Raw genomic sequence first — 16,276 nt, forward strand, 5'->3', positions numbered from 1 at the left:
GTTGGTCATGTGATTAAACACCCTTTCCCAGGTTTCCCTGGTTTAAGTGGAAAGAGTCCTAGGAGATTCCTATGTAAATACCCGAAGACAGCACATTAAATCAGGAGTTCACAATGTAAATTATTTAGGTGGACTTCTGCTGAATTGTGTTCTCCCTGGGATGGTTAACACTAGGGTAGACATGGGGAATGTCTGGCCTGAGGGCCAAAGTAGGCCTGTCAGGGATCCTAATTTGTCACGTGAGCACATTTTTCCAAACCATGGCCACCTTGGTTGGTTAGGACTAGGGACTGGGTGCACTAGAGAATTCCCTAGTGCCATCGAGGTGACTTGCTGTCAGTGCCAATCAGCTGACATGCCTTTCTGTCTTTATTTTAGGTGCACTGTAGCAATGAGAGATAAAGAAGGAAAACAAGACTATCGGTAATGATGTTTATTTTGTTTTTAAAATAAGCTTTTAATTGAGCACCTGAAAGCCACAGTTCCCTTTTGATTTTCACAGACGTGACTTGCCAATGACAGTTAGCCAAATCTGTCTCTGTACTTTGCTTTTCCTAACTTAGCAAGCGATACCTCCAGAATTGAGAAAAAGCTGGAGAGACGTAGTTGCTTGCTGCCCTTTAGTTGGGTTTACAATCGGGAGGAACCGTTGTTTTGCTGTATTAAGTAATATCTTAATAAGAAAATGTGTGTATGTATTTATTTATTACATTTATATCCCACCTTTCCTCCAAGGAGCTCAAGGTGGCGTACATGGTTCTCCCCTCCTCATTTGACCTTCACAACAACCCTGTGAGGTCAGTTAGGTTGAGAGGCAGTGGTTGGCCCAAGGTCACCGAGTGAGCTTCCCAAATTGTCATTGGGAATGGTCCTGTGTTCCACTGCCAACGTAGATGCAGCTAACGGTAGCATAAGATAGGATCTTCTCAGTGGCAGCCCCCCCCCATTGTGGAACTCTGTCCTGAAATGGGTTCAACTGGTCCCTTCATTTATAGTTTTTATACATGGTTGTCTCTCATCTTTTAATGGACTTTTACTGTAAGTTAACTTTGCTGGCTGTTGTTTTTATAGCTATTTTACTGTTCAAATTTTTAGTGTATGAGGATTGTGATTTATTGCTACAATACAAAAGCCCTGCTTGGGGGCCCTAAAGGGTGCTGCAAGGACGTACATGTAAAGGTTTCTGTAAACCCAAGACTGACCACTGCTGAAAATACATTCATTCTTCCTTGTTGCTGGTCAGAGGTCAGGACTTCACTATCTATCCCTGGCCTCTGAAAGACAGACTTTTGAAGAAAAGAACTTGTGAGTGCTGCCTGTTTGGTTCTTTTGAATTAAACTAATTACATTTTATCATTAATGCAAAATAAATAATGAAATAAAATGAAGAAAAATCCACCAAGTATTTATGTTAACTTAGGCTGCAATCCCATCCCTGCTTACCTGGGACTCAGCCCCATTGAATTCAGTAGAACTTACTTCTGAGTAGACATGGTACAATTGCAGTTAGAATCAAAGTTGGAAAGTACAATCAAAGGTCATCTAGTTTAACCCCCCTGCTAATGCAGTAAACCCACTGCTACAGCATTTCTGAAATCCAGGTGTTGCTTAAAACCTGTAACAAAGGTGAATCCACCACATTATGAGACTTTTAAAATAATTTATTTTATTTTTAACAAAATGTATATACTGCTTGATTGTAAGAAAACCTCTAAGTGGTATCCAAGATGGTGTGTTCCATTGTCAAACCACTTAAACCATCAGAAAATTAATCCTAATGTTTCATCTAAATCCATTTTCTTCTACTTTGAACCAATGGGAATCCTACCCTCTGGAGCAACAGAAATTAAATTTGGTCTGTCATCTGTCTGACAGCCCTTCAAATATTTGAAGAGGCTATCGTATCTCCTCTTAATAGTCTATTCTCCAGATTTTCATTACCAGCTGTAATTTAAAAAAATAAAAAAGCACACTATAGCTGCCAGAGTATGTTCAAAGCTACATAAATAATACTTCCAGTTGTCTGTCATGTGGATTAGTTGATCGTTTTGTATGCCTCTTTGCTGTATGGACAAAAGGGGCTGTACTTTCTTATCAGGCTTTAGATGATCTGCAATAGATGTTCTATATTTCCACAGCTAATGCAGTTGAATAATGTAGCTAATGCAGCTATAACCTCTTTAGACCTCATTTTCTTACATCACAGGATACTGTCTGAAGAAAGGGTTGTGGCTATTTCATTAGTTCTTTACACATCTGCTAGCCTCAGATGCTTTTTTTGCTGCTTAAACTGATTAACTTGGAGATATACATACACCAACCAACCAGAGGGAAGAAAAAAACAGGAGAAAACAAGCATGAATAAATAAAGACAGAAGTTATACTTAAACTTGCTTTTTAAACTGTGCTTTTGTTTATTTAAAGCTGGATTTGAAAGCAGTGGGTGTAGCATAAATGTAGCTTCTTCAAGGAATGCATCCCAGCTGATCGTAAAAAGAGATTGCAGTGCTTTAATTGTTTAAGTTTACAAATCCATCATTTGTTTATGTAAGGCAGGAATTGGTGCTTTAATTGCCATGTTTTTATGATGGCTTGAATTAGCCCCCACTTCAGCACAGCCCTTGTCCTTTGATGTTGTCACTCAGTTTTATTTACCATGGCACCCTGCTGAAAATGGCAACTTGGCTTTTAGCACAGCTTGCTTCTTTCATTGAAACTGCTCCGATTAATATGAGAGAGGTTGCAACCTGCATGAAACACTCTTAGCGGCTGGCTGTCAGTCTTCCTTTTTCCCTTTGCCAGATTGTAGTCCCAGTTGGTCTGAATCACAAGTCCTGTTTGGCACTGAGGAAAAGAAGTGGCATCTGCATTTTGTTTTTTTGGGTGTGTGTGTAAAATGGCTTAAATTTATTCCCTCTCCCCATTGCTGACTCTTGACAGCCGGTGGCGGATCATCAAAAAAAGCTTGAAGCTACACCTTAGCACAGGGGCTTATCTATTGCTACCCAGAGGACTTGTACTAAACTGTGCACTCCACGTGTTTGGTCTCCTTACATTAAGTGCCATAATTATTAGGAGAAGTAGCAACTTCAGCACATGTTGCTGGGATGCGGCAAATTGGTTTAAATGAAAATAACAGCAGAGGAACGTCTTTGTTCTCTCCCAGGTTTATGCCAGAGCCAAACCTTCCTCCTTTGATTCTTCATGATTCTAAATCTTTGCCCATTCACACAAGCTACCAGCATGTAGTGAATATTGATTGGCTTCGGGATAGGCTTCCTGAACTTCCCAGTGCGAAGAGAGCAAAGCTTGTTGAACGTTATGGGATTCAGCCTCAACACAGTTTCACCTTATTGGTAAGTCTATTGATTGAACATTCAAGTAAACTAAGAAACTTCAAAAGATCCAATGCTTCAGAAACACTCTTAAAAAATGTCATATTAGCCAACTGTCAGTTCTCATACATTTTTCTTATGTAGAGAATGAGTTCAACACATTTGGCCATTTCTGGTCAGATATGCACACGAGAGGGTCTCTGAAACCATATACCTGCTGTTTTGGACATGCATCCACATCATCAGCATAATAGCGAATTGAAGTATATAGCTAGTTATTGTAGCCTGAAAACCTTTTGTCTTAAAAACGTGCCTTTATCCTATTTGTTCCAGTATACCAATGCTGGTGTCCCAGCAATGCTGGCACAACAGAGTGAACTCACAGAGCACAGACCCAGTTGTTGCCTCTCATCCTAATGTCCTTGCTCAGTCAGTCTTAAGAGCCAGGCCATTAAGGATATTGTTCATATTATTCTCAGCTTGTGGCTATATTCCACTGTCTGTAATGTTCAAAACTTGCAGAATTTCAGCACTTCTGTAATCTTCCCTATGACGCATTGCTGGTGGACTGCCCTGTATCTACACAAAAAAGTGGGTTACTTTCAAAGAATAGAACAGCCCCTTATGGCTTTATGACATCCATTATTCTACCTTAAACTACTGTTAACACACTGAGAGAAACTATGAGACTTCTCTGGAATTTAATCATGCCTATATCTGTCATAAGCCTACCATATAAACAAGCCCTTCCATGCAACATTATGTTCTGGCTTCAGGGATTTTTTTAAGCTGTGAAAATAAATAAGACTATCTAACTTAACTTCAGATTGCTTTCATTCTGCTAAGTACTAAGCTTTGGCTAACATTAGCCTTCTCTCCCATGTATTCTCTTCTCCATCTCTTTCTATCTAATGTGTCTCTCAATTGAATACAACAAAATGAAAAACTTGGACACCATAGTTATTCTAGACACTTGCTTGAATTCAAGTCAGGAGCTTGCTTTGAGGATGATACCAGCCATTTGAAGCCAATAGGAGTTGTATTAATGTTTGTGGTCCAAGAATGACTCTCTGTCGTCCATTCCCTGTACATTTAGGTCTTAAGGTTTGTGTTGAACAAAGATTTTTCTCTTCTTTTGATTCACTGAATCGAAATTCACCTGAGATGTCTAGTTTCTGTTGGTGTTTTAAGCCTAGATCAGGAATACAAACAGATTGCTAATGGGGAGGATGCATGAATGTAATGAACAGTCTTTCAAGTTAGAGTGCCCAAGTGTGCTCATTGAATAAATGGCATAGTTACTGGGACACCTTCTAAATGCAAGATCCATGCTCCATGCCAACTTCTTAGTGAGAGCATTATGCAGGGAAAATTGCATTAAAATAAAGCCATACTTCAGTAATGAAATACAGGTTTTTCTCCCTTTGCTTATTCTACTAGCTGTTGCATTAATTCTTAGGGGAATTTTAAACTATGTATTCTAAATTTCTAACTGTAACTGTAATGAACCCAAAAATAAAATAGATAGAATCTATACATAAAATAGGCAGGAAACAAAATCTACAACAAAGACAATAAATTCAGCATTGCACATGTAAAAAAAAGTAAGTTGCCAACCAAGGGTGAGTAAGGCACGGTATGGTAAACCACAGATCTAAATAAGGGTTGAGGTTACAAGGCTTTAATATGTGTCTATAGTTTTGTATTTTTGGACTATGCTGCTGCTCCATCAAGACCTCTAGCATATTCAGTGAATATAAAAAGAAATTAAATGGTCTCTGGTTTAACTCTGCCTAGACTAATTTGTTACATAATTTTTTCAGCAATGAGAAGATCCTACACTTTGCCAAATCTCTGAAAAACAGCACATCGCTCTAATGAAAAGTGATGTACTTACTGAAATTCTAAACTAATGGCACTGGAGGAAAACCATGTTGCTGAAATTTTACCACATTCTTCTAATTTCATTGAGATCTTCACGTACATTTGCATCTTTTTCAACAATGTTTTTTAATATATTGCATCTGATTGTTATGGGATGCATCCAGAGTTGTTCCTTTGTTGATGGAACACACTTTGATCTAGTGGAGGCTCCCATCAGGGAAACGGGAAGGAAGGCTATTTTTGCCAGTTTGACCTCCCTACTGCAGCTTCCTAACACTTCGCATGCTGTTCTGAAGGCTTGCCCAATCCTGTACGACATTTAGATGGTGTTACAAGAGGGAGAGTGAATATACGAAAAAGACCTTACTTTCCTGTTCCACTGATAGAAGCCTCCACTGGATTAAACGACACAATTGAATACAAAAAAATATGAAAACTATAGGGGGATTGAAAAGACAGAGTTGGGGTGGTAGTGTATGAATCAGCGACCTCCAAGAGCATCTGTCGTGAACCACCCTGTTCAGATCTTGTAAGTTCAGGTCTGTGGCTTCCTTTATGGAATCAATCCATTTCTTGTTTGGCCTTCCTCTTTTTCTACTCCCTTCTGTTTTTTCCAGCATTATTGTCTTTTCTAGTGAATCATGTCTTCTCCTGATGTGTCCAAAGTATGATAACCTCAGTTTCATCATTTTAGCTTCTAATGATAGTTCTGGTTTAATTTGTTCTAACACCCAATTATTTGTCTTTTTTGCAGTCATGGTATGTGCAAAGCTCTCCTCCAACACCACATTTCAAATGAGCTGATTTTTCTCTTATCCGCTTTTTTCACTGTCCAACTTTCACATCCATACATAGAGATTGGGAATACCATGGTCTGAATGATCCTGATTTTAGTGCTCAGTGATACATCTTTGCATTTGAAGACCTTTTCTAGTTCTCTCACAGCTGTCCTCCCCAGTCCTAGCCTTCTTCTGATTTCTTGACTATTGTCTCCATTTTGGTTAATGACTATGCCAAGATATTGATAATCCTTGACAAATTCAATGTCCTCATTGTCAACTTTAAAGTTACATAAATCTTCTGTTGTCATTACTTTAATCTTCTTGACATCCACCTGTAGTCCTGCTTTTGTGCTTTCCTCCTTAACTTTCATCAGCATTTGTTTTAAATCATTACTGGTTTCTGCAAGTAGTATGGTATCACCTGCATATCTTAAATGATTGATATTTCTCCCTCCAATTTTCACACCTCCTTCATCTTGGTCCAATCCAGCTTTCTGTATGATATGTTCTACGTATAGATTGAATAAATAGGGTGACAAAATACACCCCATACTGAACGCTTCCAGTCTGTGGGCCATTGTTTAGTTTTCCATATTTCTTGACAGATTTTAGTCAAAATTTGGACAGATTCAGTCTCAGTATCCTGGTGCTTTGTTTCTTCCAAGTATTTTAAGAGCAGCTTTCACTTCACATTCTCAAATTTCTTATTCTTCATCATACAGTTCCTCCATGAATGAATCTGTCATCCTGGCATCTCTTTTATAGAGTTCTTCAGTGTATTGCTCCCATCTTCCTTTTATTTTATCTCTGTCAGTCAGTGTGTTCCCCTGTTGATTGTTCAACATCCCTACTCTTGGTTTAAATTTGCATTTCATTTCTCTAATCTTTTGGAATAGGGCTGTTGTTCTTCCCTTTTTGTTGTCCTCTTCTATTTCTATAGAATAACTATTGTAATAGTTCTCTTTGTTCCTAGTCGCTGTATGGTTGCATTTAGGGTTCTGACCATATTTCTATCTCCTTTTGCTTTCCTTCTCTCTTTAACCATTTGAAGAGTTTCTTCAGTCATCTATTGAGGTCTTTCTCTCTTTTTAACTAGAGGTATGGTCTTTTTGCATCCTTTCCTGATAATGTCTCTGACTTGACTCCATAGTTCTTCTGGTTCTCTGTCAACTAAGTTGAAAGCCTCAAGCCTGTTTCTTATTTGATCTTTATATTCTTCTGGGATGTTACTTAAATTGTGTTTTGGCATTATGATTGCTTTGTTCTTCTTCTTTAGCTTTACTCTGATTTTCGATATGACCAGATCATGATACCACAGTCTGCTTCTGGTCTTGTTTTCACAGAAAGTGTGGAACTTCTCCATCTTCTGCTGCAAATTATATAATCAATTTGATTCCTATATTGACTATTTGGTGATGTCCATGTGTACAGTCGTCTTTTCGGTTGCTCAAAAAAAGTGTTTGCAAGAAACAAATTATTGGCTTCACAAAATTCAGAAGGTCTTTCTCCTTCTTCATCTCTGTCTCCTAAGCCCCATTTCTCCACAATTCCTAGTTCTTCTCTGTTCCCTACTTTTGCATTCCAGTCCCCCATGATTATCAGCACATCTTGTTTTGGTGTGTGATCAATTTCTTCCTGTACTTCTGCGTAAAATCTCTCCAATTCCTCTTCTTCTGTGTTTGCTATTGGAGCATAGACTTGGATGATGGTTATGTTAATAGGTTTCCCATTTAATCTCATTGATATCACTCATTCAGACCTTGCGTTGTAGCTCCTAATTGCTTTTGCTACATCACTTCTCACTATTAAAGCAACCCCATTTCTTCTTGATTTCTCATTTCCTGCATAAAATATTTTGTAGTTGCCTGATTGAAAATGTCCCATTCCCATCCATTTTAATTTGCTCACGCCAAGTATTGTAATGTTGATACGTTCCATTTCTTGCTTGACAATTTCTAACTTTCCCTGGTTCATGCTTCTCACATTCCATGTTCCTATTGTGTGCATCGTACAACTCTGGACTCTCCTTTCGCATCTGTGCGCATCAGCCTCTGGGTTTCCTTTCGGCTTTGACCCAGCTGCATCATTAGTCATAGCGCTACTCGTACTTGTCCTTTGTTCTTCCCCAGTAGCTTGGTGAGTGCCTTCTGACCTGGGGGTCTCATCTTCCAGCACTATCTTGTGTTGCAGTTTGGATACTCTGTTCATAGGGTTTTTGTGGTAAGAGGTATTCAGAGGTGGTTTACCATTGCCTTCCTCTGAGTTTGGATGCATCTTAGGCTGGTGTCTCAGCTTTGACCATTCCACCTTGGGTGCCCCTGCTAGGAGTCTAGCCTCTTGGTCTAGACTCCTGATGGCATTGCTCTCAGCTTCTTCAACACTCTCAAACCCCCTCACCACGTTAAGATGTGCATCCTAGAGGGGGTTTCAAATACTAGCTCCTTTAAAAAAAAATCAGTATACTGCAGAACAGCTTTTAAAAAAAAAAAAAAAAACCTCATCACTTTTAATCATGTTTGTTATCAGAAAAATTTTGCATGCGATATGTATTTGCTTGAGTTAATTTGTATGCCAGATACAGGCCCAGGAGAATCTAATGAGCAAGTTGAAGTGCATTTGTCAGTACGTAATGAACTGTCCCTCCATCAGGATTTTTTGTATCCTTGCCTTTGTGGAAGATTTAGAGTCTGTTCAAAGTTAAGCAAAGGAGGTAGCTCAGTACTGTAGCTTCTGAGTGGGCTTTATGGTCAAATATGAAAGTCTGGGTTAAGGAAGGAAGTGACAATCTATTGCTTTGGCATTTTTTACATGCACACAGCTCTTAAATGCACTGACCTCTCCTGCTCAAACCTGTCCTTTGATTGGATACTCTGCAGGTGGACTGGAGTTAGGGGAAGGGCCACAGCTCAGTGATGAAGCATCTGCCTTGCATGCAGAACCTCCCAAGATCAATCCCCAGCAACTCCAGGTAGGGCTGGGAGAAACTCCTGCCTGAAATCCCAGAGAGCTGCTACCAGATAGTGTAGACAGTACTGAGCTAGATGGACCAATGTTCTGACTCGGTATAAGGCAGTTTGTGATTTTGGTTGGGCAGGGTGCTGTTTCTGATACATTCCAAATACTCTTCCCAAACATTCCCTGACACATTTGACTTTCATCTGCATGTGTGTATGAATGTATGAAATTCAAAATGGCAGAAATAGTAGACAGATCCACATGGGTGTACTTGTTAAATATGTAGGATTTCTACCAGACTGAGTATCTCATTAAGCTGTTAGGAATTAGTGGATAATATATGCAGCAAGAAAACTGAAACTCCTGACAAACGTGCTTTGAACTGAATGGGACTGGATAAGAGTTAGGATTTTGGAGACGATTGCACTTGGCAGTGGATGTAAGCAAGTTCCTTTCAAGGGTTGCCTTGTGTGTGAGCTTATTCCCTAAACTGACAAACTGTCTGAGAGAAAAATATTCCTCCTATGAGTCATAGGATTACTCCAGTCTTCTGTGCTAAGCAAGTGTTGGTTTGAGTCTGCCATGCATTTTGATCAACTTTCCAGCAGTAGGAGTTGTCTGGAAGCAAACAACTGCTCAAGTCTTGCCTGCAGAACAAAAACGGCAAGAACTAGAAGGCTAGGATTGAGTTTGTCAGTCATGGTGAATTTGATTCAACTTAAAACACCCACACAAATTGGGCAGAAGTGCTTACGTTCTGGCTAATTATGCTTGCTGACCCTCCTTTAATTAACAAGTTTATAATCTCTTTAAAGATAATAGCTTTTTTCTCTTCCAAAAAAAGGTTGTATTTGTCTGATACTTATCCTGACTCCACATGCCAGTTTGCTTGTTCAAGTTCAGCTCTTTCTTGGGTTGTTGTGGCCATATCTATTTCAACCATTTTAGAAAGCATTAGTATAAAGTACCATTATGACATTTGACAATATGCCGGGCAAGTTCTACCTGATCTATCATATTGGGGAAACTAAAAACTTGCTGACTCTTCCCTCCCTTACTAGACTCACACCTTTACCTTTCTTTACATGTCTAGTTAGATACAAATGTTTGCAGATGTATATACATCCCTACCCCGTGGCACTTTCCTTAATAATGTGGGTGCTCCATTGTTCTACAGCGTCATCTGATTTTACAGGGATGTGGGATGTGTGTCTCAAGTTGGGATGGGGAAGAAATGGGCTGGTGAATGCACTGTGTAGACTTGCCCTAATCTAGCCGGCTATCTACAACAACAACATAGCAGCAGCAACTGCATGCTTCATCACATTTGCAGCATTTGTGAAAAAGCACAATATGCATATAGGATAGGTAATACACTTCTGAGCGTGTGTGGGTGCATTTATTTATTTATTATTACATTTATATACCGCCCCATAGCCGAAGCTCTCTGGGCGGTTTACAGCATTTGGTGATCTATGACCAACAGTAAGAGCAGTTATAACTGTGAACTCCTCTACATGAATTAATTCAAGTAAAGAGCTTGTGAATGGTTTAGTTTCTGCAAAACTGGCAGCAGAGAGGCTGAAGTCTTGTCTAAAATACTCTTCCATCAAATATTTATGCTATAGCTCTTTTTGGAAGTGAAGTTAACTTGGAGCGCGTTAATCAAACTGACTGCTGGGCATTACTGAGAAGTCAAGAGGTTAAGTATATTTCATGTGTGTTGAGAACAAAAAGATCATGGGAAGGGGTTTTTTATTTGTTTGGGTGCAGTGGGGATAGGTGGTTTGGCTGCTGTCTCCTTAATACATCATTTTATTTCTGAACAGAATGAAGATGGATTAACAGAATTTTTTGAAGCCGTGGTGAATGCCACAAAAATGAGTCCCCAAAAGGTGGCTAGCTGGATTCTAAATGTTATACTTGGCTATTTAAAACAGTATAACCTTGAAGTAAAGGAAAGGTGAGGCTTTTAAACTTCCATATTTTTGCTTAAGCAAATCTTGTACACAAATAGTAGTATTTTTCATAATAGTCCTCTGATGCTACATGGACATCTGAATGAAGTGTTCTGTGATCAGGGATGCCACAGTAACCTTCAAGGTTCAGTTTATAACTGTGTAGGTAGTGTGGTTCAGCTGATGCAGACAATTATACTGGACCTTCCTTATCTGATCCTAGTAATTTACATAAGGAAGAGGGGAGAGAGATCAGTGGCTGGAAGAGCAAGTCTTGTGCAAGATAGGTGAAGAGAGAAGGAAAGAGGATTTCCTTCTAATGGACAATCAAGTACAGATGTCAGTCAGTACTACAGTACTCTCAATGGGATGCATATTCCCATCCACAACTAGCACAACCCTTCATGTGTAACTTGGCATGATTGGAACTGGATTAAGATATCCATGGGAAAGTCTAATGTGCAACATAAACAAAACAATCTGAGCCTTTAGCTGGCAATTTCCAGGATTGTCTGTGCATGTGTACTTGCAGTTCCTAATTTACACTTCTCAGTTTGCACACGTGCACTCACATCAAGGTATATGATCAATATTTGTTTTTAAGGCAGCAAAACGAAAGTAAAACTGTCATAACCAGCAATATCAAATGTGCATTTGTGCAGTAAAATGTCTGCACACACACGTGTCAGCCTACTGCAATAATGTATCAGTTTGCACAATCATTTTTTGTTTTTGTTTTCTGCGGGGTGGGAGAAGAACCACGAAAAGCAACAGTATTTGAAGCACCACTGACTTTCCATGGATATTTTTCAGCACTGGGGCAGTATGCAACAACGTGCTTTCATTTGCACAAGGAGTTTTGGCTGTATAATGCAACTTCCCCTCCCTCTCCACTCCCTGCGTGCTCCCTAAATCTTATTTGAGTTTTTCTCAACCCCACCAAGCTTTGGGGAGGGTGCAGGGGGAGAGGGAGGAGAAGTTCTGTTTTGCAAGCAGAAATCCTTGTGCCTAGTGGAAGCATTTAGTTGGATACCATCCATGGAGAGGTAAAACAGGAAATTCTATGTAAGGATGGGGTTTTGCACATCCCAACTTTGATACTTCAGTATAGCTGTATTTCTAATATCTCTGATTATTTAATTCATTTGATGTTGTCTAGTCCAGTCAGTCCTCTTCTTCTGGCTGAACTTCTGAACCTTCTAGAAAGTGGAACGATTTCCTCTTCAGCAGCCAAACAAGTGAGCATTCCTCTTTTTGAACATTACCTTCGTCATAAGCTTGTTTGTGTCACAGTACATTTCCGTCTAGAACGGGTTCCCAAATGGTGGTCCGTGGGCTACCAGTGGTCCATGAGCGTCATTCAGTAAAATACAATTAAAAACTCATACAGCATCTTGTACAGTTGCTACTGTAGGCAGAAAAATCATTAAGTGGTTTGCCAAGACTCAGTAATTTTCAAGTGATCTGTATGGGGGGGGGGAGGGGGGGGGGAGTTTGGGAACCACTGGTCTTCCATAAATCAGGACAAACAGATGCTGTGGCACCTCCATTTCTTTTAAAGCATTCCATAGTTTTTCATGATCTACACAATCAAAGGCTGTGCTGTAATCTATAAAGCACAGGGTGATTTCCATCTGAAATTCCTTGGTCAGTTCCATTATCCAGCGTATGTTTGTGATATGATCTCTGGTGCCTCTTCCCTTTCTAAATCCCGCTTAGACGTCTCGCTCCATATATAGTAAGAGCCCTTGTTGTAGGATCTTGAGCATTACTTTACTTGCATGGGATATTAAGGCAATAGTTCGATAATTACTGCATTCCCTGGGATCCCCATTCTTTGGAATTGGGATGTATATTGAATGCTTCCAGTCTGCGGGCCATTGTTTAGTTTTCCATATTGGTTGACAAATTTTTGTCAAAATATGGACAGATTCAGTCTCAGTAGCTTATAGCAACTCTCTTGGTATGCCATCCTACAGGGGTTTGAATAGCTATAGTCTGCTTAATCACTGAAGCCCCTTTCAGTGCAATCTTATGCCTGGCTCCTGAAAAGAAGTCTCACTGCACTCAGTGGGCCTTGCTTCCAGGTAAGAAGGCTGAGGCTGTTGCAGTTTTTATTGCATGGCATCCCAGAGTTGTTGTTTAGTGGTGTTTTTTTTCATTGTGAGGTGGTATGAATGTGAAAGTTGGCATTTACCTTGAGATGTCTGCATTCTGAGACTTTAGCATTAGCTTATCCTTATAACATTTGTAGTGCCCTGGTATGCAAGGATTGTTAGGTCTTCTGCGTGTGTTCTAAAACCAACAAAGAGCCTTGTGCCACCTAGAAGACTAAACACATTTATTATGGCATAAGGTTTAGTCCATGAAAACTACCACTCTGGAGGGAGGTGAGGGGGGTGGAGAGAGAGGGAGAGTACACAAACAAAAAGATTTTTTTAAAGATTTTTTTTAATATGTTTTCAAAGATGTTTTGTTTTAATATACTTTAAAGTCTGCTTTTATGATGTTTTAGAGTGTTTTTAGTGTTTTTATTTGCCGCCCTGAGCTTCTACTGGGAGGAAGGGTGGGATATAAATTCAATAAATAAATAAATCACACACACATATATGTATATTATATATGTATATAATTCCCACATGGAAAAGAGCTTGTAACGTGGCAATTGTATTTGCACTTATTTTTTATGTCATGTTAGTACACCTGCTGGGCAGATAGAGCCAGTTGCACCTTTTTTAGCCCATGTTCATGCAGTAAAAAGATGCATGCAGAGTGTTGCAATCTACTAGTGCAGCCTTTCCCAACCAGTGTGCCTCCAGATGTTGTTGGACCACAACTCCCATCAGCCTCAGCCAGCATTGCTAATGGTCAGGAAAGATGGGAATTGTGGTCCAACAACATCTGGAGGCACACTGGTTGGGAAAGGCTGTACTAGTGGTTTTGCCACAAACTTTTACACAGATGTGTCTTCCTGCTTCCATCCTCTGTATGCCTTTGGAGGAGTTCTGTGATCACACTGACGTTTGGCTCTCCTATCAATCCTCTCAGTGGCCCACTTCACATGGTTTAATGTGAATGAGCAGCATGCACAAAAGTTCCTTTAGCCCTCCTTCACTTCTCTTGCTGCAGATGAAAGAAGTCAGTGTCTGACTTGTGTGCTATCTAATCCTGGGCTCATGGCTTGTTTCTGTCTAAACCATGAGTGGTAAGAAAAGAACAAACTTTACCTCTCGTGGTTTGTTCGGAGAGAAACAAACCACGAGCCCAGGTTTAGACAACACATCTTCCTGCACATTATATGTTCACATTATATGTTCACATTAAAGCACAGTTTGTTTTAAAACCTGTATACCAGGCCATTGTCTCACAGAGAGAGTTTCTAATCTATTTTTCTTGGTGTCAAAACATTTACATTGTGTTAATGGCGTTATTTTTTTATTTTTTTAAAAAAACTGTTTAGCTATCATCTGTTTGTGGAGCTAGTATTCTCTGTGTCTTTATATTAATAACTTGTTAAGACTTATATCCATCTCAAATCCCAGGGTGGTTTCACAAACGTAATCTAACGACCAGTATAAATAACACATCAACAATGTCATTATTTGGTTATCATTGAGTAATCCTGTGAAATACATTGCCCTTGCTACACTTAGAACTTTTGGTGGGCTAGATGTCTGAAGAATAACAAATGCTTCTAACAATTCTCAGCAGTAGGCAGAGAGATTGGATGGCCTGAGGGCACAAATAGCTATATACACGCACGCAACAGCAAATGAATTGCTGCATTTGAGAGCGGGGTGATTGACCTGCAGCACTGATGGGTTAGGCAAATGGAGATGCATACACACACAACACACACACATGTACATGAAAGATTTACTGTGGGGGTAATTACCAGCCCAGGTATGCATAAACAAGTTGAAATGGATCCTGAGATGACTTGTGTTCAGCCAAAATTTGATTGAATAAAGTTCTAGCTTTATTCTACACGTGAGAGATGTTACGAACGCCAAACAGATGTGGGACCGGTTGGAAGGCATTCATGTGCAACAGACCGCGGGATCTAAGTTGTGCTTGGCAAGGAAGCTGTACCAGATGCGCTTCACGGGTGAGTGCGAAATGAGTGAGCATCTCACGGAATTCAGGCGCCTATTTGCTGAGTTGCAGGATCGAGGCATGGAACACTCTGTCCTTCAGAAGACCTGTTTGATCCTGGCTTCACTTGATGGGACTTGGAATAATTTTGTTATGGGAATCAAAGCCATGCCTGATGGAGACCTGAACGTTGAATTTATTGAAGAAAAGCTGACCCAGGAATGGCAGCGGAGACAGGAGGTGAAAAGTGCCGTGCCGAAGGAGGCAGCCGGAAGCAAGCAGGAACAGCAGCGGCTAAAGGCTTGTTGGAAGCTTCCAGCAGCTTAAAATTTGTTTGTTTTTCATACTTAGTACAAATCAGGAAGCTCAAGTTGGTAAGGGCTGTGAGCCTTATCTAATGTGGTATGTAGGCTTGATAGTGTGGCTGAGATGAGGTATGGCTGTGTTAATACTATATTATGTAATTACAGCACTCCCAAACAAGCCTTCTCCAAATCCATGCACACAGTCATCAAAGAACCATTTCAGGCATGAGCTTGCTCACTCACCCTATAGCTTATTAACTCATCTCCTCATAACAGCACATTTCAATTGAGGAGGTATTTGGCATGTTTTCCATGTACAGGAGGTAACCATGATTATGAGCTCCAACTGGGAAGCTGCAGAAACCCCGGCTTTGACGATAAATAGGGAGATGCTGTACAGTAGGGCCCCACTCATACGGCAGGTTAGGTTCCAGACCCGCGCCAAAAAGCGAAAAGCGGATCAGCTGTAGTGTGGGGGTCTGGAACTTAACCCGCTGATCACGCAGGAGGAGGAGAAGATCACGCTACAGCTGATCTTCCCCGCTTCCGGCATGATCAGCTGGAGTGCAGGAGTCTGATCACACCAGAAGAGGAGATCAGCTGGAGTGCGTTACAGCTGATCTTCCCCTCCTTCGGTGCAATCAGCTGGAGTGCGGGGGTCTGATCGCCCTGTGAAGAAGAAGATCAGCTGTAGCGCGCTACAGCTGATCTTCCCCTCCTCTGGCGAGATCAGCTGGAGCGTGAGTCTGATCACACCAGAAGAGATCAGCTGGAGCGCTCTAGCTGATCTTCCCCTCCTCTGGCGAGATCAGCTGGAGCGTGAGTCTGATCACACCAGAAGAGATCAGCTGGAGCGCTCTAGCTGATCTTCCCCTCCTCTGGCGAGATCAGCTGGAGCGTGAGTCTGATCACACCAGAAGAGATCAGCTGGAGCGCTCTAGCTGATCTTCCCCTCCTCTGGC

General features: G+C 40.5%; 1 protein-coding gene across 3 annotated transcripts in view; it reads left to right on the forward strand.

The window, feature by feature from the left end:
• The window catches only part of GATB (glutamyl-tRNA amidotransferase subunit B), a 59,351-nt gene that overhangs the window by 34,014 nt on the left and 9,061 nt on the right, over window positions 1–16,276 (forward strand). For all 3 annotated transcript variants that reach the window (XR_009757798.1, XM_061583879.1, XM_061583880.1), the window contains 4 exons: window positions 379–423; window positions 3,167–3,356; window positions 10,786–10,919; window positions 12,074–12,152. Coding sequence is in view for 2 of the 3 variants with exons in the window: in XM_061583879.1 (XP_061439863.1) it covers window positions 379–423; window positions 3,167–3,356; window positions 10,786–10,919; window positions 12,074–12,152 (448 nt within the window). In the remaining variant the exon portion in view is untranslated. The remainder of the gene's footprint in view (window positions 1–378; window positions 424–3,166; window positions 3,357–10,785; window positions 10,920–12,073; window positions 12,153–16,276) is intronic.

Source organism: Rhineura floridana, chromosome 9, assembly GCF_030035675.1.
Source record: "Rhineura floridana isolate rRhiFlo1 chromosome 9, rRhiFlo1.hap2, whole genome shotgun sequence".
NCBI classification, from domain to species: Eukaryota; Metazoa; Chordata; class Lepidosauria; order Squamata; family Rhineuridae; genus Rhineura; species Rhineura floridana.